General features: G+C 48.3%; 1 protein-coding gene across 4 annotated transcripts in view; it reads left to right on the top strand.

Annotated features, from left to right (window-relative positions):
* The window catches only part of RNF122 (ring finger protein 122), a 35,173-nt gene extending 15,025 nt beyond the window's left edge, over positions 1-20,148 (top strand). The window contains exons 2-6 of one of the 4 annotated variants that reach the window (XM_077305059.1): positions 4,393-4,549; positions 12,001-12,046; positions 14,980-15,021; positions 17,030-17,112; positions 19,080-20,148. In XM_077305059.1, coding sequence (XP_077161174.1) covers positions 4,393-4,549; positions 12,001-12,046; positions 14,980-15,021; positions 17,030-17,112; positions 19,080-19,194 — 443 coding nt within the window. In that variant the 3' untranslated portion in view covers positions 19,195-20,148. Of the gene's footprint in view, positions 1-4,392; positions 4,550-12,000; positions 12,047-14,979; positions 15,022-17,029; positions 17,113-19,079 lie in introns of those variants that run through there. The other 3 variants (XM_077305060.1, XM_077305061.1, XM_077305062.1) reach the window with 3 other exon arrangements.
* Positions 20,149-21,970: the final 1,822 nt, after the last annotated feature.

Genomic DNA, 21,970 nt, shown 5'->3' with positions numbered 1-21,970 from the left:
CCACCCCTTCCATTCTCCCTGCTTTCAACACCCAGGAAAACCCACAAAGGAACATCCTCTTCCAAGAGAGCAATTCTCACTGTGGTATAGTGTTTGTGTGTCCACAGACTCACACTTTGCAGAGTTTTAGTCCACACAGGCATCCACACAATAATCATCATCCTCGTTGGAATCCTTGGTACCCGCTGCTTACTGCGCCCCCCCCCCCCCACACACACACACCTCACCTCAGGCTAAGTGCTTCCAGGGGTTCATTTCTCTTCTTTATATAATTAAGATCTTTCTTCCTTTGTGGTAGAAATGGGTTGCTTGGTGCTGAATGGCCAGTGCTCAGCAACTGGTAACAGAGACACAGGCTGGTTCCTGCCAGAGAATTGGACCCCTGCTTAGCCATCCTATTTTTTCCTTAATATCTTGTTTATGGTTTCTGAATTGCTATTAATTGCCACCGGGGTTTGTTATCCCCTTCCCCATTTTCTGACTAGCTTTCCTGTAACCAGCTCCAGCTGGTCTGGTTCTCAGAGAAAAAGGCATCGTCACCTCTGACGGTACAGCGATTGTTTAAATAGGGGATGTGATCATTTTTTGAACGTTTTCCGTTTTCGGCTGGGGAACAGGCAGGTGTTCCAGGCGAGCCGCCTTGTCTTTGTTTCCGGAGCTGATGAGCAAGTACCCTTATGGTTGGGTTTGCATTAGCTCTCTTGGTCCCAACCCATCTGCCTTTGATGCTCCTTGCCCTGACATCTATATTTGGATGGTTGCTGCGGACCTTTAGGATTCTGTGTTTGGGGGGAGGGGTTAGCTTTTATATTATGAAAGATGGGAATAACATGTGCTAGAAGGAAGGGAAGGGGTTCCAATGAATTATAATGTGTTCAACTAGAACTGGGGAGTCCTGGGTTCAAATCAGGGCTGGAAGCCCCTAGTCAGGATGGAGGAAGTTCCTGTTCCCAGGTGGTCAACCCCCCTCCAGCTGACCTTGAAGCGAGATGATCAGTCAGATATTTAAGAAATCAGAGTCCTGTTGTTATCTGAGTTGCTAAAGGGGAGGTCCTCAACCTTTTGGGCTCCATTAGAATTTTGGCACCCAGGAGTGAGCACAAGTATAAAATGGTTGCCCCAGGAGGTGGAGCCAATCACAGAATGTCAGGGTGTGAGGATATGCGTAACTTTAATAGTAATTCTTTAACATTTCAAACAGTCATGATAGCAGAAAGAACTTCCATAGCTTTTGGTCGTATACCCCTGAATACCAGTTTCTACATGGCAGCAGCAAATTTGTGACTTGCTGGTAGGCCTTCTGAGTAATCGAACTGGCCACTGTGGGAAACAGTCTACAAACCAGATGCTCCACTGATCTGATCCAGTAGGGTTCTTCTGATGTATACCACCCTGATTTCCTTGGAGAAAGTTCCCACGAAAAATATGTCGACAGCCCTGACCTCTGTGCTCTATTGTTGGCCCTCTGGGATAACTGGCCACTGTTTGGGATCAAGATACTGGACTAGATGGACCACTGGTCTGGTCCAGTAGAGTTTTTGTTACGTTCAGACCTGAGCTGTCTATAGATCGTCCCTCCTCCCAGCTCGTCCCCAGCAGTCCAATCAAAAATGAATAGAAATGGTTGCATTTTGAATCCTTCGTTTTTCTCAATGTTTAATTAGATGTTGTGTTAAATAACTGCATGAATGTTTTTGTTGCTTGGGGTTTGTTCTCATAAGAAAAAATTGTTTAGATGTGGTTATTTAAAGGCAAGTGGGATATTTCTGCTCTTACCACACATTTTACCACCTCCCTTTCATAATAATTCATAACTTCCAGGAAGCTCCCTAATCCTGCTGCATCCCAAACCATCTGGTTTTGAGGCAAAGAAGTTTGCACTGGGCTTACATTCCGGTAGGGTCCTTGGATAGCTGTCTTTGCCCTGAGACTGCAGGAGGTGTAGGCAGTTGGCTTTGATGGACTAGTCATAAATAGTCCCTCTTTTGGCCCCTGTCTTACTCTCTCTGTCCTTTGAATTAGCCCAAATTTATCAGGGATCCCGTTGCAAAAATTGTGCTATCATGGCCCCACGTTGTCAGTCAGATGGTTCCAATACAACATCAAATTGATAAATTGAGAGCCAGTTTGGTGTAGTGGTTAGGAGTACGGACTTCTAATCTGGTGAGTTGGGTTTGATTCTGCACTCCCCCACATACAGCCAGCTGGGTGACCTTGGGCTCGCCACAGCACTGATAAAGCTGCTCTGACCGAGCAGTGCATGCAAAATTCAGCTTCAGGTTTTGGATTGGCTCCGGTCATGACCAAACCAGGCATACTGCAATCATGAAGAAGTGCGTCTCAGAGGTCACCTTGATCACCCATTCGTTGTCCCGGACAGAATGGTGTTGGGAGAAGACAGAGGGAGTTAAGGGCACTGCTGTACAGTTGCCTTTTCAAGATCAAAAGCAGCGAACGCAAGATACCTCCTTTGATATCTCCGGTTGTTTGATCAGTCACGTATTCCGCTGTTGACTCGGCTACATAACCTAATCAGTGCAGCGTACGGAGGACTGAGTGTCAGAGTACATAAGCGCACATGTAGATGAACAACTAATGCATTAGATATTGTCATTTGCAAGAGTCAATATTGCAGGATTCTCTTTTAGAGCACTTAATCTGAAGCAGTCTTGGTAACGGCAGCCTGATTTGTCGGTCGCCGCCAACGATCGGGAGTCTTAAGGCAAGTTTTTATTCCAGAATAAAACTGCAAGCTGGGAAAGTTCTGTTGGGATAAGGCCTTGTTAGTCTTCAAGATGCCACAAGCCTTCTGCTTGTTCTTAGCATAAAATAACTGTACCTGTTTAAAGGGGCAGCTGTAGAAGCCTGATAGCCTGATTTGGCCAATCCCAGCAGAGCTTGGAAGCTAAGCCAGGGGTAGTCAAACTGCGGCCCTCCAGATGCCTATGGAGTACAATTCCCATGAGCCCCTGCTGGCAGGGGCTCATGGGAATTGTAGTCCATGGGCATCTGGAGGGCTGCAGTTTGACTACCCCTGACTTAAGCACTTGTGTTGATGTAGCTCTCACAGAGGAACGAAGGGTTTGATTCTATCTTGTCTTACCAAGTGAAAGAGACTATCTTTAGTGCCATTCTCTTCTTCGCATCTTACTTCATTTGTTGTCTGGTCAAATCAGCGTAGTGATTAAAGCATCAGACCAAGATGTTCAGCCAGTGTAGATGGCCTGGTGACCTTGGACCTGTGGCTCTGCCAAAGGGTTGAGGTGTGCATGATCATTTTTGCCATGGCGTCACCCCAAGGGTCAGACATGACCCAGTGCTTGCACAGGGGATACCTTTACCTTTTCTATCATCTTGCTCTTCCTACATTCTCATCTACCTATATAATTCCACTTTTTCACGTGATTCGTTTTGATTAAATCCTTAAGCTTTGTCCTCAGGTGTCTGTCGATGGTTTAGTGTCTGTCCTGACTCAGTGCGAAAGGCAGACTGTGACAAATGTCAATAAAAATAAATTTAAACCATGGTTATGCTTCCTTTCCACTGCTTGGGAGATTCCCAAGGGTGGCGAACAATCCGAACCATGAAAACAAGCTTTCTAAAAATAAAACTGGCAATTAAACAAAAGCACATAACAGGAAGGAGGGGCAGTGTACAGTAATAACCCTGTGAGGTAAGTTCAGCAAAGAGTATGACTGGCCAAAGGCCAGCCAGCAAACGTCCATGGAAGACTGGGGATTCAACCTTCTTAGTATACTGTAACCAAACCTTCAAAAATGAGAAGTGCCTGTCCAGGAGAGGGCCCCGTGCAAAGGGTGTCCTGTTCTCTGAATGGTAATAGGGTCGTTTTCTATCACATTCTCATGAGCATCTGCATGTCATTTTGCAGCTTCCAAATAATAGTTCCTGATTGGTTTGTACTTTATTTCACCTTTCAAAGGGACTAGACCAGGGGTAGTCAAATTGTGGCCCTCCAGATGTCCATGGACTACAATTCCCATGAGCCCCTGCCAGCATTTGCTTTGGGAATAACTCATGGGAATTGTAGTCCATGGACAACTGGAGGGCCATAGTTTGACTACCCCTGGGCGAGACGAATGGAGGAGCAGTCCGTCAACAGCTGCAGATGTTCAGAGGTCATGTGCTTATGTTCTCCGTTCTTTATCCATTTTGCTTGCGAGCCACCTTGAGGGCATCAATGTTGAAAACCAGAATATAAATTCTTTAAATATGTCAACAAGTTCCGGCTGTTCCCCAATATATATAGGGAATCATATTAGAGTGGGAAAAGAGATGTCTAAAATTTATTGCTAAGGTGAAGAACGCCCTCCTCCCATGCTCTGCCTGTCTTCGCTCTGGTGATTTGTCTTCTGTCTCTTCCCTTGCCCCAAGGATGCTTCTGCGGTTTGGGGCTGATTTATACCAACAAGTCCTGCACCATGCCTCCCATCACCTTCCAGGATTTACCGCTGAACATCTACATGGTGATTTTCGGCACCGGCATCTTCGTCTTCGTTCTTAGCCTCATTTTTTGCTGCTACTTCATTAGGTGAGTCAGAGTCTTGGGGGACTTGTCAGCACAGATGGTTCCAGCAGGGGAGAGACTCAAGAATGGTGCACCTGGGTTTCTGGCTGCCATTGATTCTTCTGATCCGCCTTCGCTGTAACATGGGATGAAAGAGGATGGAGGCTTTGCAACGTTCAAACCCAGTCGATGAATGAATCTTCTTTCAGAGCCAGGGGTCTAATGGGGTCAGTGGGTGGCTTGCCAGGAGCATTGGCTTGTCATGCCTTCCGGGAGAGGCCGTAGCTCTGCTCTACAGCAACTGCTTTGCATGCACAAGGTGCCAGGTGCCATCCCTGGCATCTGTCGTTAAAAGGATCAGAAGTAGGGAATGGGCAAAACCTCTTCCTATGACTCTAGGGCAGGCTCTCTCAACCAGGGTTTTGTGAAACCCTGGGGTTTCTTGACGGCCTTGGAAGGATTTCCCAAATGGATGGAAAGTTCATTAATTTTTAATATAAATTTTAAGTTTATTGGGTGATATGACCATATATAGTGGTGTAATTTGGTCCCCAACAGCTAGGCAGGCCGTCAGAGGTAGTTGTCTTGTTCTGTACCCTAACTTAGACTTTGTGTTATTTTCTTTAGATCTGTAGCCAGTAGGCACGATAGATATTTTCCATATCTGTGCTCCAGTTTAATCCACAATAATAAAGTTTCCTTCCCGTTTAAGAAAGAAGACTGTGTTTCAGCTGCTCCTGATACACCTAGGTCACTCACACACGCTTAAGACACACATACCCGGAGAGGAGAGCTCTGCCCTTTGTCCTGGTTCATAGGCAGCCTTCTCAGGGCCCCCCAAGGCACTGGCTTTGTGAAAGGCAGGGCTTTGTAACTTGGGGGCATCAGCATGCAGGCAAGCACGCAAGAAACATGTAAGAACACATAGACTCAGGATAGATTTGTGGCAGGCCCTGTCCGAGATTGTCAACTCTGCAGGCAGTGTTGAAGACTGGCCTGCTTGTTTCCCCATCCAGCGTTGATGAGGGTCTCTGTTTGGGTCACGAATGTACAGCAGCTGGTGGGTGTTGGAATGCAGGGTGGGATGCAGCTTGGAGCAGAGGAGACTTTGGCCAGGGCCATGTGGGATGTGCCGATAGATTAGAGAGTGAATGAATGTGGCTCTGTCCCGTGGGGTCCCCGAGCTCTTCTGAACAGTGAAGCTTTTTATCAGGTCTTCTGAGCAAATACAAATTTAACGGGATTTTAAGGTTGCTTCCCATGTTAAGCCAGGCCTGGGTCATTAACCTCCATGGTAGCTCAGCCCACAGATAAAGATGTTATGGCTGGGCAGACAAAGGGCTGTGCTCATAGGAGGCCTGCTGCCCCCAGCGTGTGCCCAGGTTGGCCTTCCACCACCACCCCCGTTGCCGTCATCGGCAAAAGAATGGCTGAGGGGCCTGCTGATATGAAGCCCAAATGTTTTGTATGCTGCTCATGGGGAGGGGGGGGGGGCTCCTAGCATCTGGAGGGGGGAACATGAGGGGGTTCTCTTTCTTCAAAAAGGCATTTTACTGTTGTTTCAGAAGGTAGTTTCAGGCAGGACCTATGTTTGCCTGCAGCAACACAAAAAAAATTCAAGTCCAGTAGATCCTTATATACCAATAAATTTGTCCAGGGCATAAGTGTGGTGTAGTGGTTAAGAGGGGCAGCTTCCCATCTGGCAAGCCGGGTTTGATTCCCCACTCCTCCCCATGCAGCCAGCTGAGTGACCTCGGGCTAGTCACTGTTCTGACCGAACAATAATATCAGGGCTTTCTCAGCCTCACCTACATCACGGGGTGTCTGCTGCAGGGAGAGGAAGGAAAGGTGATTGTAAGCCGCTTTGAGACTCCTCACAGGCAGTGAAAAGTGAGGCCTAAAACCCAACTTTTCTTCTTCTGTGTGTGAAAGCTCAGTTTGTTGGATACAAGTGACGGATTGAGCTTTGACGTATGAAAAATCCTGGAGAAACGTGTTGCTCTCTTAAAAGTCCTACTGGACTCTAACTTGTTCCAGATGTTCCCTAAATCCGCAAAGCACCTTGTCCTTCAGCCTCTGCAGGTTGGCAGACGAGTCTCTCAAACATCAAACGGCCCATGTGTTGTGAGGCGCACTGCCAAATGAGGTGGCCAGCGCTTGCTCTGATGTCACAGGAAATGGCAGGAAGTGAGTGTGGGGAGGGCACTGTTAATGTGGCCGGGCCAGATAGAGGCATTGTTTCTGAAGAATGAAGGGAAGATGTCTTGGTCCCATCCTCTATTTAAGGAAAAGCTATTTTTAAACTGTGCATTCATCCGCAGCTGCGATGTCTAGAGAGAGCTGAGCGGATAACATAGGGCTACTGTCTCTCAACCAGTTGGCGCTTCCGCTCAGTGAGCCATTGGTGGGGAGGGGATTGCTTCCATCTGGCTTCTCCAGACCAGCTGACAGGAGGACCGCTATGAAAGGGAGGCGTCCCATTGCAGGCTGATCGTCCCACTCATTCCTTCAGCCTGGAACTGAGCTGTGCCGCCATTGGGATCACCTTCACCAAGGTTCCCTCAACCTTTTCAATGGGAACTTCTGGGAAGCATTCCAAGAACCAAGCTTAATCATGCCAAAGGACCTCAGCTTGGATTGAGAGGGCTAAACTAGTCTCAGTGCTGTCTCAGTGCCAATGAGTGGAAGTGGAAGGGTGAGCATCAGGAAGATATTCTGAGGAAATACCGCAAGGGTGTTAACGTTTAAAGCATGTTTGTATTTTGAGGCGGGGGGGAAATTATGTTTATTGGGCTTGCCTGTGTCTTTCTATATATTTGTGAAACAGCCTCTGGGGTGGAACGTGTCCGGCTGTCCAAGTTGGAATAGGGCCAATCAGGGTGCAGCCACACTGATAGAAAACACCCTAATTGGCCCAGCCCCTACAGCTCCCGCCCTCCCCCCTCCCTCTCTCAGCCATGCCAGAGACAGAGAGAGACACACAGAGCCCTGCCAGACTGAACACAAGCCCTCATTCCTTCCTATCGCTCCTGCTGCGACAGAGGCAGAGAGAGCTGCCCCAAGCTGCTGACTAGCCCTGCTTCTCTCCTAAGAACAAGCCTTTATATATTACATTTTATGGCACACATGGCCCAGCCCAACTAGGTGACATTCATGACAGCTTTTGTAACAAATGAGTTTAAAACCCAAGGCTTATATCAGAGTTTTTCATCCAGGGTTCCATGAAACCCTGTGGTTTCTTGATGGCACTGGAAGGGTTTCCTCAATGGGTGGATGTTAGTTAATTTTTATATAGTTTCTAAATTTGTTAAGCATTTATCAGAGGATATGCCCCTTGTGGCACCTGACGTGTTACATTTTCTGTTTACTGGATTTAAAAAAAAAAAAGATTAACAAGGGGACCCATGTAAAAGCATATAGCCTTCAGCAGTTCTCTGACCCAAATAAGGATTCTGGTATCAATCAAGTCACTCCTGGTTTTTTACCAAGTCTGCGATGCCTTTCCTCCTCCACTCTGGAGACATTGATTAAAATGGTTGGGCTCACTAGAAGAATGTCTGCTTGGTATGTAGAAGGTCCCAGGTTCAGTCTCCAGATAAGAGGTGGTGGGTTCTCCATCTCTGGAAATTTTTAAACAGAGGCTGGATAGCCATCTGGCGGAGAGGCTGATTCTGTGAAGGCTCAAGTGGGTGTCAGGTGACAGTGGATGAGGAATTGGGATGTGAGTGTCCTGCATAGTGCAGGGGGTTGGACTAGATGACCCAGGAGACCCCTTCCAACTCTATTATTCTATGAAGAGAACTAGGCAGTTTGTGAGGTGAAAGACCTCCGCCTGAGACACTGGGGACCCTCTGCCCATCTGAGAAGACAGAACTCACTTTGATGGCCCATTCGGTATAAGGCAGCTTCATGTGTTCAAAACGGACCAGACCAAAATAGATGTGATCTCTACCTTGCCCTGCATGGGCATCTCTAGGACATGGAGTAGTAACCTGGCTGGAATAGTTCTCTTTTTGAAAACACAACGGTTGAACAGAAGACAGCATCTCATAGGGAGGGAGCATTAAACTTGTCAAAGAATATCTCCAGCTCAGACACAATTTGACAATTTTTGCCATCTGCCAGGAGAGGAGACGTGGGTGGAAGGTTGAGGAGGTCTAATGCACTTTAAAGTGGCATTTCTAAAATCTCCTCAAAAAGAGGAATACATTTCCCCAGGGACAGGTGTCAAAGAATAGGGACTGTCCCTGGTACGTGCTCTAGGGCATAATGATTAGAGCGGCCTTTCTCAACTTTTTTGCCATTGAGAAACTCCCGAAATATTCTTCAGGCTTTGAGAAACCCCAGAAGTGGCTGTGATCATGCAGAATATGGTTGGGAAGCAGAGCTGTGTGCATGCCCACCTGAAGCCCCTCCCCTTCCCTTCCCACCCTTGTCCAGGCTTATCATTGGCCATTTTAGGAGGGAGGGGGTGGGTCAGCATGACCACATGCAGTCATATAACCCAATAAATGTTTAAATGATTAACAACTTATATTAAAATTAATTAACTCTAATTAACTCCCAGACAACCTTGCCAGGGCCATCAAGAAAACCCAGGTTTTCACAAAACCCTGGTTGAGAAAGCCTGTATTTGAGTATCAGCCTGGAATCTGGCAGGTCTGAGTTCAGATCCCGCTCTGCTGTGAAACTTGACACCCTGTCTCTCTCTCTCAGCCTAATCTACTTCACAACATGGGAAGGAGAATAAATACCACCTGTGGGGCTCCTTTGAGGTGGGGCAAAATAACCACCCTCTTTGTTCCCTTCCCTTTCATCTGACTTTTCCATCCTCCTACATGGAAACAGGTTTGTTGGAGTGTCTGTAAATGAGAGGGTCCCGTCTGTCTGTTCTGAAGCACACCTTGGGTTTGTTTTCTGATCTTGATCGCTGCTGCCAGTAGGTTAATTCAGGCTTGAGCCAGCAGATTTAGGAGCTTTGCCTTTGAGGAAACCCCATCCCTTGCTGAGAGAGCCAGTAGCTGATGTGAGGTGGACCATCTGACCATGTCTCAGCCTGCCTTCCCTGGAGCATGCTGGACATGGCTCGGTAGAGAATTTTCCTGCCGTCTCAGGGAACAGCCGTAGCATCGGCCTTCTCTCAGCCCACCTCCGCCCCAGCCCAGAGTGCTGCTTGGGCACAAAGAATCTGTGTTTGTACAAAACAGGGCTATTATTCGCAGCCAGTTTTCAGCCGCCCACAGCTCAGGCCAGCTGGGTTTTCCTCCCCAGTAGCAAACGGGCATTTGTCTCCGGCTTTGGTTCAGCTGAGCGGTGACCGGAAGCTCCAGAGGTGGAGCCCTTGCTGGCCTCCTCCAGCATTTTGCTACGTGTCTGGACTGTGCTGCTCACTCAGTGCTTGAAGCATATGGCTGAGCAGAAGCCACATTCAGAGCTCCTCTCATAACTATCCGAGTGAAAAATCTGGACATGAAAACTATTTCATACTGTCATCTGTCTGGCCAAAAACAGAAGAGCTGTTTTTTTGGACCCTGCTTTTTACTACCCGAAGGTGTCACAAGGTTGCTTTCCCTTCCTCTCTCCACAAAACACACCCTGCGAGGTAGGAGGGGCTGAGAGCGCTCTTGAGAGAACTGTGACTGGTCTAAAGTCACCCTGGTGGCTGCATGTAGAAGAGTGAGGAATCAGACCCAGTTCTCCAGATTAGGCTCCGCCGTTCTTAAGCACTAAGCCAAGATGGCTTTCAAGGGTTCTACCACTTCTTCTGTTAACACCAGTAAGCTCTCGTGTGAAAACCTAAACCACAGTCCTCTTAGTGGTGGATTGGGCTGTCGAGTAGCACCCACTTGACAGTGATCTGTAAATTCAAGGCGAGGGACGAACGGAGTTGGTTTGCCATTGTCTACTTCTTTGTGGCAGTCCTGGACTTCTTCACCAAAGAAGTCTCCCATGCAAATATTAACTGGAACCAATTCTCCTTAGCTTCTGAGGTCTGATGAGACTGAGCTGGCCTAAGACACCCAGGTGAGGGTACAGAAATATTGCCACCTGAGTTAACCTTAAAACTCTACAGTGCTCTCACTGGCCACAAGAACCTGACTGGCTCAGATAAGTGGTCCATCTAGTCCAGGGGTAGTCAAACTGCGGCCCTCCAGATGTCCATGGACTACAATTCCCAGGAGCCCCCTGCCAGCATTCGCTGGCAGGGGGCTCCTGGGAATTGTAGTCCATGGACATCTGGAGGGCCACAGTTTGACTACCCCTGATCTAGTCCAACATCCCTTTCCCTGTAGCAGCCAATCATTGCCCTGGAAGGCCAACAGGCGGGGCACAGAGACCTCCTGATGCTGCCTTCTAGCATTGGAGGTTGAATGTCTCTGAACATAGAGGTTCCCTTTAGTCATCATGGCTAATAGCCACTGATGGACCTATCCCACATGAGTCGGTCTCATCCCCTTTTAAAGCCAGCTATGCTTGTGGCCATTACCATTCCACAGCTTCATTATTCATTGAGTAAAGATGTAATTTCTTTGGCCCATCCCGAATCTGTTGCCCAACAACTTACTTAGGTGCCCCAAATTCCAGCCCTAAGATATCCTAAACCAGCAGTGGAATTTGAGCTCAAGGCACAGAAGAATTTATGAACAATGATAACAATGGAATTATTATTGTTGTTATTGTTATTATTATTGGAAATAGTGTAGAGTGATTGGGCTGTTATCTGCTTCACACATGTGAAGCTGACTTATACCCAATCATATCCTTGGTTCATCGGGGCCAGTGGCTTTCTGGGATGTTAGACAGAAGCCTTTCACATCACTTCCTACCTGTTCCTTATATCTGGAGATGCTGGGGATGGAACCTGAGGTTTTCTGCATGCAAAGCAGAGATCCTGCTGCCGAGCCATTGCCCCTCCCTTCAAATGCTTAAAAAGTCCCAAAGCCAAAACCAAGTACCTAATCGGGCATTTATGGTTGTCAGGATGTATGTGCAAGACATTTGATGGACAGGACCATCTATACTTGTTTCCACTTGGCAAGCTTTCAGGCTGCCCTAAGCTCCTTCAAACAGGCAAACAATTTCATAGCCAAAGAATTGGGGCGAGGCAGTGGAATGATGGCATACCTAAGGGTGGTATTTCCTCAAGTGATTCTTGGACAGGACATTGATACTGAATCAAGATCGTGGCTTTGAACTGATAGGGTGAGCTGCTGGGATTATACGGCATACTCACAAACATTCCAAGTGCTTGGGGAAGACAACTGTTGGCAGGGTTGCAATCCAGTTTCTGTGAAGTGAGGGGCAGTTGATGGGTAAATGAAGTGTCGAAAGGCTGTAAGGGTGTAATTAGGAGCATAATTCTTGGCTTGCAAGGGTGGAAGGACATGTTGGCTGCTGGCTAGGACTAGTGCTTTCCAAGAGGCATTGGGGATTCTTTTGAGAACTGTTTTTGATTATGTTTATTTTCTTTGCAGCAAACTTCGGCATCAGGCTCAGAGCGAAAGATTTGGATACAAAGAGGTAAGGGAGCCGGCAAGGCAGGAGTTTTCCTGATACCTTCTGGCCTGAGATCAAATGAGTGGCTTCATTTATGAATGGGTCTGGCATGAATCGTCAGGCAGTGGCTGCTGGGGCTGGCTCAACCCCCTAACGCAGTGGTCCCCAACCTTTCTGAGGCTGGGGACCGGCAGGGCATCGGGCCATGCCCGCGCATCGGGCCGCGCATGCATGCGCAGTGCGCAGCCCAGCCCTGATTCCCTCTCCCCGCCCTCCCGCAGTAAGAAGCTTCCCGGGCTGCAAGCTTGCAGCCTGGGAAGTTTTTTACTGCAGGGGGGGGGCGGGGAGCGGGAGCCGCGGCCCGGCGCCATGGCCTTCACGGCCCGGCACCGGGCCACGGCCCACAGGTTGGGGACCACTGCCCTAACGTACAGCCAGAAGTGGAGGAAGTATTCCAAGCAAAACAGGAATGCGTAAGATATGTAGCTCACTTAGGCAAACCAGATGCCTACAAGCAAACTGTGGGACCCAAATCCTCCCTTTGTTGTTGATCTCCAGTCACTGGTGTTCTGGGGTACACTGCCCCTGAACATGGAGGCTCCATTTAGTTACTGTGGTTTACAGCCATTGTTGCATCCCTCTTTCCTGAATCACTCTAGTCCCCCTCCTATGGACAGCTAAGGTTATGGCCATTGCTACTTCCTGTACCAGTGAATTCTCTAGGTAAATTGTGCGTTTTATGCGAAGAAGTGAGGGGACTGAATGATGTTAACTGGCAGCAGATATAGGAGAAAGGAAAGTGCTTCCTTTCTCCTAAATCTGCTGCCAGTTAACATCATTCAGTCCCCTCCCTGAGTTCTAATATTATGGGAGAAGTAACCAGAAACCATAGAATTTGTGAAAACTTTTGTAAGAACATAATGTCCATATTGCTGGACACTTCAGAGAAACAGAACCCGTTTCTCTTGTTCCCTGATGTTAGAACCACCAGGAAGAACGCCCTGCAGAGATCTTAAGCACTCTGATGCCTCCCTTTCATTGACTGAAACTCCACCAATAGTGATAGATTTATAACTTTTCTGGGCTTAGTTTTTGCAAGACAGAATCCAGCTGCTGCAGCCCGCCTGCTCAGGATATAATCCAGGTTTAGAAACCCAGCGGGGAATGTACACAGAGGTTGAACTAATTCCAGCTTAAGATGTGTAGCTGAATTCATTGCAAAAGTCGCCAGAGGGGGCTTTAAACCTGTAGAGGCCTGGAGAAATGGCCTTTTATAGACTTAAAGGGATATTAACTAATAATACAGTCATTTCCCTCCCTCCCATGAAAAGCTTTAACCTCCCATTTGCACACATTAAACCTCCATTAAAGTGCCTGGGTATTTTTCGCCAGGCCAGGTGGCAACCCTGCAAGAGGAAAGAACAATGCCAATGAGTATATTTGACAGCGCTGTTTGCCATGACATCGGAATGAAGCCCCAGAGATTCCCCAGAATCTGTCCAATGACAGAACTTAGTTTAATTTTTGTTGGCCCTGTTTCATGACTTCAGAGACTTATTATTATTATTACTATTATTATTATTATTATTATTATTATTATTATTATTATTATTATTATTATTATTATTCGATTTATTACCCGCCACTCCCTTGCGGCTCGTGGCGGGTTACAACATTATAAACCCCAATAAAATCCATTAAAATCCATTAACAGCTACAATTCCTTATTAGTTAGCAAGTTAACCTGGCAAGATTGGCTAATCAATTAATCAACTTCCCCCTCCTCCTACTAGCAGGTGAGAGGGGATACTGATGGTGTCAATCCTCAATCCCAATCCCAGGTCCCAGGTCCCGGGGGGGCCTAGATGTTAGCCTTGGCCTCAACCATAAACCTGGTGGAAGAGCTCGTCTTGCAGGCCCTGCGAAACGATGGAAGATCTCGCAGGGCCCGCAGCTCTCCCGGGAGCTCATTCCACCAGGCAGGGGCCAGGACCGAAAAGGCCCTGGCCCTGGTCGAGGCCAGGCGTGCTTCCCTAGGGCCGGGAACTTACTGGGAAGCATTACTGGATGGGGCTTGACCTGTTGAGGATTGGGCTAGCTATGCCGCCTAAATTACAGGTGGGCCTTGAAATCTGATGCAATCCATAGAAAGCCTCCCTGCCCTTGGTCTGTCTCCCTTCTATTACCACCTTCCACCAGGAGGTGAAGACATTTCCTCTGTTGAGCAATCCCTCCTTCCTAGGCAGTGTTTTTAAATTGTTTTTTACATCTTTGGGTGTATTTTAGCTGTGGTTTTAATTGTTTTAAATCTGTGTTTTAAAATGGTTTTAAAATGTGATTTAATTACATATATATACCGTATTTGCCGGCGTATAAGACGACTGGGCGTATAAGACAACCCCCCAACATTTCCACTGAAAATATAGAGTTTGTTACATTACATTACAGTACTATTGGCCACTATGGGCAGCTATGTCTATCCCAACTGAAGTGCACCTGGCGTATAGGACGACCCCCCCACTTGGAGGCATGTTTTTCAGGGGGGGAAAGTAGTCTTATACGCCAGCAAATACTGTAAATTTATTAGCTACTTTGGTGGCCCTTGTGAGGGCAGAAAGGCGGCATATAAATGTGGTTAATAGTGAATAAATGAAATATATAAATATTGCCCGCAGAACAGAAGTTCTGAGATATCAAGCAAAGAATCAGATTTTAATTTAAAAAAAAAACAATTTGAGAGGAGTGAAACTTTGGTACTAGGGAAAATAATCCACATTCATCTGCTGGGCCCACCCATTGAGTCTGTCTGGTTTCTGCGTCAGCCAAGATTCTCAGCGTTCAATAGCAGCGGCTGTCTGCCTGCACGTTGAACGACAGGATCAAAATACCTGCCCCGGTTATTCAGCACCATATCCTGATCCTAATCTGCCTGCTTCTCTTTCCTGTTTTTCTCCCAGGTGGTTTTGAAAGGCGATGCCAGGAAACTAAATTTGCACGGGGTGAGTGCGGAACACGCTTTGATTAACTCAGAGATGAGCGCTGGCATTTTACCCAGTCTTTGGGAAACAGGGCTCCGTTGTGCTCTCTTCTTGGGCCACAGAGAGAATACAAAGGGCAAGCATTACTTGCTCAACCACTCGCCTCTGAATCTACACAAATATTCAGCAACCTCTTGAACCTCCATGCAATCGATCTAAACAAAAGCATCTAGAGGCAAACCGTTCGAGCAAATCCATAGCAAGAAGGGGGCAAGGGGGATTTAATTCAGATTAATGGAAAAAAACTCTCCTTTTAGGGGTGCCTTTACCCAGATATCTTGATTGCTGTGGTGTTTGGAGTTTTGGACTAGGATCTGGGAGACTAAGGTTCGAATCCTTACTCTGCCATGGAAGCTCCCTGGTGAGCTTGGGCCAGTCTCACACATTCAGCCTAACCAACTTTGCAGGGAGGTTATGTGGATAAAATGGAGAAGAGGAGAGTGGTGTAAGCTATAGTGAATCCCCTTTGAGGGGGAAGGGTTTATGAAGGGTGGCCTACCTAAGAAGACTTAATCTTGAGTTGGCCCTGTTCTTCTTCAGTACTTATTTATGTTTTGGGCTCACTAGAAGAATGTCTGCTTGGTGTGTAGAAGGTCCCAGGTTCAGTCTCCAGATAAGAGGTGGTGGGTTCTCCATATTTGGACATTTTTAAACAGAGGCTAGATAGCCATCTGACGGAGAGGCTGATTCTGTGAAGTCTCAAGAGGGTGGCAGGCTACAGTAGATGAGCGATTGGGATGTGAGTGTCCTGCATAGTGCAGGGGGTTGGACTAGATGACCCATGAGGTCTCTTCCAACTCTATTATTGTATGATTCTATGTGTATGAATAATTGTAGGTGCTTCACATGGCCAGCAGTAGTTGGCGTGGGGGGAGGGGGAGAATAGCTTATTTTCCACATTCTGGGCTGCAGGCACCGTACACGGCCATCTGAGCACATGCTGCTCCTGTGAAAACCTTCAACGCTGCTTGCTACCATATGCCCATCTGCCACTGCTCATCATGGTTTATGACAATAGCACTGCAAGTATCATTTTTCAGGTGTATGCAGTAGCATGCCGGGAGCTACAGGCTGTATCTTCTCTGAGATGCAAGCCCATTTTGCAGGCATAGCTTGCATTCACCCCACAGACCCCACGACTGCAGGAAAGGGATGGGGCAGAATCAGGAAACACTCCATAACTGCTGCAAGTGCAAACTCTGGTCCCGTGGCAAAAAGTGTAAAATTTCTGGAACTTTTAGACCCACCAGGGAGAGGAACTGAAAAGGATGCATCACCTGCTTGTCAGGTGTGATCCGCTATCACTGCATTAGCAGCATTAAAAGCGTTGTTTATAGCTTAGTTAGCATATAAAGTGATTCTGTTTGGAGCTGTTTATAAAATCCATATTACAAATGTCTTTATTTTTATACATGCAGCCTTGCAGACGCACCTAGTGTTAAGGCGTGAGGGGGGGGGGGAAGCTGCCAAAGTATGCAGCCTGTGCTCTCTTAGCACATGTTTTGTTTGTTGTTGTTTTTTGCCATCTGTGCAGTGAGGGGAAAAAAATTACAGTTGCAAATCAAAATCCCATTTCTCTGGGTTGTTCCCAGCCCATGACTGATTCATCCTAACATCACAGATCTACATAACCTGTATTCCCAACACACCGGCCGCACGGTGTAAACATGCCTCTGGTGGTCACCCACATTCGTTATGCGCTGGACAACGTGGGCTCTGGCTCACCAGAGGCCTGCCGGAGACTCTTGTTCGCAGCAGACGTACGCTTCCACCCTCCGGGGTAACTGATAAGCCTTCAGAAGAATGCAACCCTAAGGAGGGACTCTGTGTTATTCCATGTGTGCCTTTGTTCCCCACCGAGCCCGGGTGGGTGAACCGTTCTGCCCCGGCTGAGGCACAAGATGGTGATGTAACGCCTACTGATTCGACCTCCTCCTCCTCTTTCTCTCTCCCCCCCCCCCCCCCACAGCAGACTTGCGCCGTCTGCCTAGAAGACTTTAAAGTGAAAGATGAGCTGGGAGTGTTGCCATGCCAACATGCCTTCCACAGAAAGTGAGTAGCTGCCAAGGACAGCCCAAATAGCTCCTTTGTGCACCCGGCTCTGCTGACCGACCGACGGGCGCTGGCACAACACCCTTTGTGCCTCTGGCTGGGAAGGGGGGTGGGCAGCTGCGTTAAGGTCTCTTGGGTCAAGCGGCCTCAGCCAGAGCCTCCTGGGTGGTGGGAATGCTGAAGGGGACGGTGGTGACAGTGACAATCGGGAGTACCACTGGGGTCAGATTTTATTGTTTCCAGAGGATTAACCGCTTAGCGCAGGGGTAGTCAGACTGCAGCCCTCTGGATGTCCATGGACTACAATTCCCAGGAGCCCCTGCCAGCGAACGCTGGCAGGGGCTCATGGGAATTGTAGTCCATGGACATCCAGAGGGCCGCAGTTTGACTACCCCTGGTGCTTGGAGTGCCAGAATGTTGGGGGTTCAGCCTCTGGAACGGTGACCTCTTGGGTGAGACTCTCTGCCACCCTGAGTGAAGGCACCCTGCCCAGTATTTCCTGGAGAGAAATCAGGCCACTGCGGAAATGGGGAGCAGGCCATATTGTCACTCCACCGTGTATCTTGCTGGGTGACTTTTGAGGGAGTCAAGTCTGATCTAGCCTCGCAGGGTTGTTGCGAGGATAAAATGGAGGGAGGGGGAATCACAGTCACTGCCCTCTGTTACTTGGAGGAAGTGTGGGAGAGACATTCCCTGGCTGGAGGGACAAAAGGGCAAAACAGAGGTTTTCCTTCTTACCCCTTTCTCTCTCTGCCCTCTCTGCCTCTGATCCGCAGATCATGTCACTGGCCAAGCATTTTGCTTCTATACGAGCCAAGAGTTGCATTTGTGATGTCTTCATTTGTGGCCGCAGTTCTAGTTTTCTGAGAAAAGGGGGATGTTTTCATTCAGTTTAGGGACCTCAAGACCTTTCCTGTCCTTTTATCCATACCAAGTCATGTCCCCATAATGATTAAACCTCTAGGCTGCAAGGCAGTAGCCTCCCGTAGTAGGAAGAAGCTGCACAGATTTCTCTTCTCATTTGTCCCTCCTATCCATCTATTCAGTATCTTCTTCATCTACCTGCAGTATAGACACTAGAGGGACAGGGTTGTTGTTGCTTTTTGGTGGGGGGGGGGGCAGCAAGAACAGGGGTTTTAAAAGGGTTGAATCACACTGTTCCCATTTCTTGCCCAGGCAGACTTAATGCCCCTCGATTTACTCAGTGAGATCACAGATGAGAAATGTTCAGGACGATGAGGCCAAAGATGCATGACTCTAGAAGGTCAATGCTTAGTGTTTTCCCTGACATGCTAGTTTTCAACTTGGAGGGAATTTCCTTGCAAGGAAAAGCACTGCATCTTGTGGGCCCCTGTCTCAGGTAGGACACCTCCAGATACAATTTTACTACCATATGAGAAGTATACTGATATCATGTATGGAACAGTGGTTAGCAGGCTAGGAGCTGGAAGCTCTACCATTCCATGGAAGCTTCCTGGGTGACCTCAGGGCATCCACGTGCACTCAGCCTAACCTACCTCCCAGCATGGTGGTTGTGAGAACGAAAGATAGGAGAGAACAGAGCTGTAAGGTTGAGTCTTCACTGGGGAGAAAGAAGACACATGTGCCATCGAGTCACAAGCAGCTCACGGTGACTCTGTTCATGGGGCGTTCCCAGCAAGAGATGGATGGAGGTGGCCACCCCCATCCTCCTTGATGTTCTCCCATCCGAATACCGACTGTGGCAAGCCCAGGGTGGCTCTTTGAGCTGTTCTCATGGGAAGGAAAGTGGTGTCATCAAGAATGGACGAACAAGACTAAGCTAGAAGGGAAGGGAAGCATTTGAAATTGAGCTGGGAAAATGGCAGAGGAGGCCCACACTAGGTCAGCCAGATAAATTCAGTCCCAGAATTCTTCCCCCCCACCAAAACAACAAAGTAAGTCGTATTCAGTTTGGAGTCCCCTAACTGCCTCTTTTCGGCCTACAGGTGCCTTGTGAAGTGGCTGGAGGTCCGGTGTGTGTGTCCCATGTGCAACAAGCCCATCGCAGGCCCCGCAGAGCCTCACCAGAGCATTGGAACCCTCCTGGATGAGCTGGTGTGACATTCGCCTCTCCCTGCCCACAACTGCTCCCCCGCAGCAGAGCCTCTGCCAAAGCAAACTGTTGCCCAGAGACTCTGCACTTAATACTGGCTTCCCAGACAGAGACACCTGCTGCCAGGTATCATCTTCTCCCACCTAGAAGGAGGGCAAGAAGGAGGATGCCCAGTGCCAGGATGGGGGGCAAGCAGGCCTTGCTGCCTGTCTGCAGCCTGGGAGCAATCACAAGGGAGCACTGGATGAAGCCAAGCCCGAAAGCCGTGCGTCACCATTCTCCCATGCGCCAAGAGCTTGGCAGCGCACTCCCACGAGGACGATACAAGTCTCTGCCACCAAATTTCTGAAACTGGATACTTGGGGCCAAAACTGTGAGCTCCAGCAGCCGGATCAAGTCTTCCCTTCCTCTAGGAATTACAACCAACAAAAGGCAATGGTTCAGCATCTCTTCTATTTTTAGCAGGTCTAATAACACTTCCCCCCTCCCTTTTTTTTTAATGAAGTCAGACCTCTCCGCCCCCATTGTGGGGCCCAGGACCCACGTTTGGGAAAGGATCCCTTTTCCTATTAAAAACCAAGAGCTATGACTGGGGTGCTACCCGACCCTAGTCAGTCACTAGACTCTGCTAAGATTCTTCTCCGCAAAAAACGACAGACTGCGTTTACGGACAGAAGAGCATTGTGCGCGTGGCTGAAGACACTGTCCATCTGGCCGGCAGAAGAACAAAGGGCCAGTCTCTGCACAGCTGCCGCAGACTGTGGCTCGAGCAGGTGGAAAGTGGTCCGGCCTTGACTCTTGGCCATTCCTTCCTGGCAGCTAGTGGAGAAAAAGGGGGTTCTTCTGTTGCGATCTGGAAGATGGGTGGGATGTATTTTCTTAAGTGGCCTTTAAAAGTCCTCCCCCCCCCCCCGCTTCCTTTTTTGTCCTAGTGCAGGAAAAAAAATAATAAATCTTCTTTCTCTTGAAACACGCACGTTCGCATTTCGGAAATGAAACTTCACTCTTACACTTCTGAAGTGTGTCGTTTCTGCCATGGGGCTAAGCAACTTGGGGGTGGGGATTTCTTCCCCCTCCCCATCATTCTTCCCCCTCAGAGCTGCTGTTGCACAGGGCTGCTTTTCATGGGGGAAAAGTCCCATGGGAGTCCGTTGTACCCGTCTTCCACTTGGGCTGGTTTCACACGCCATGGATAGGACATTTCCAGGGGACTTCAGCAGTTGTTTGCAAGGTCTAAATCAGGGGTAGTCAAACTGCGGCCCTCCAGATGTCCATGGACTACAATTCCCAGAAGCCCCTGCCAGCGAATGCTGGCAGGGGCTTCTGGGAATTGTAATCCATGGACATTTGGAGGGCCGCAGTTTGACTACCCCTGGTCTAAAGTGTGTTGGGCGGGTATTGTCCAACATTTATGAAAGGAGCCTTTAACATCCACTCTGGCAGTTTGCATTTGCACATCCAGGCTGCTTTCACACAGGGCTGCGAGAGGCTGTCCCCGCTGTGCGTGAGCAGTGAATGGAGGGGGTGGCTTTCACACGACCGGTCCCCCCGCCCCACGCAGAGGGTACTGCCCCTCCCCGTCTCCTTCCTGCTCCTCAGCTGAGCCGTAGCTGAGTTTTTGTTGTACTAAAAATGCCTGCTAAAAGGCTGGAGGGAGGAGGGCAAATGCCACAGCTACTCTGGCAGGCCACCTTCTTTCTGAACATGGCTGAACACAAACTGGGAGGCACAAAGCTCCTGCCACCCAACAGGCTTCAAGTCCTCACATTGCCCCACCAACCAACATAAGAAATGTGTCATGAAGCCCTGAGCCTTTGTGGTGTCATGGGTCTTCCAGGGAGTGTTTTTGCTCTTGGATGATACTTCCTTGAACCATAATCGGGGGTTCTCCAGGACAGGGGATGGTATTCCCTTTCTATGGTATTGCAGCTATGGTAGTGCAGCTTCCAACACCAATTGTGGTTTGTGGAAAGGAACAGTGCCAGTTTGGCGGGGATTAAATCACCAACCTAGGCTCTAGGGTAGGGTGGCCAGACTGTGGCTCTCCAGATGACCATCTCTCCATGGGCATCTGGAGAACTACAGTTTGGACACCCTTACTCTAGTGTTTTTCTTTTGTTTACATTATTTATAGTCTGCCTTTCTCACAGGGACTCCAGGGGGATTGCGCATAGTGAGTCAGTACAATCAACAAAATGGGCCATTCCATAACCAGTGCATTAAGAGGTTGGAAGTCACGAACCACCAGAAAGAAACGAAGGCCAGATGTATTCACGTGACACATTAAGTGGTGGGAGAAACCACATAGACAGGATCGTCCTTACAAGAAGCGATACGCAGCAATATAGACCACAGTCCTTAATAATTTAGCCAAACAAGTTTTTCAAACCATCTTGTGCGGTGCGGTGCAACCAGCCCAGGAAAGTGGTCTTTAAGAGTTTGGTTTTGCATTGTTTATAGAAAGCTGAGTTACAGGAGCTTTCCTGATCTCCTCGGGCAAGCCATTCCACAAAGCAGGAGCCAGAGTTTAGTAGAAGCAGGTCTGTGGGAGAGGTGGGGAAGAACCTTGAGAAAAGCTGGGAAGGAACTCGAGAAAATATCGGGGAGACGAGTGCAGAACGGGCAATGAACCAAGAAATGGGAAAGGATTGGGGATTTTATGGGTTTTTATGTAATCCACCTTGAGTCCCACCAAGGAAGAAGGCAGATTATATATATATAGTAGGTAAAGGAGCAGAAGAGCACCATCTTCTGCTCCTTTACCTACTTATATATATATATATA

The sequence above is a fragment of the Paroedura picta genome, chromosome 12 (assembly GCF_049243985.1).
Source record: "Paroedura picta isolate Pp20150507F chromosome 12, Ppicta_v3.0, whole genome shotgun sequence".
NCBI lineage: Eukaryota > Metazoa > Chordata > Lepidosauria > Squamata > Gekkonidae > Paroedura > Paroedura picta.
The sequence above is the reverse complement of the archived record's forward strand: the minus strand, read 5'-3'. Positions and strand labels throughout refer to the sequence as shown.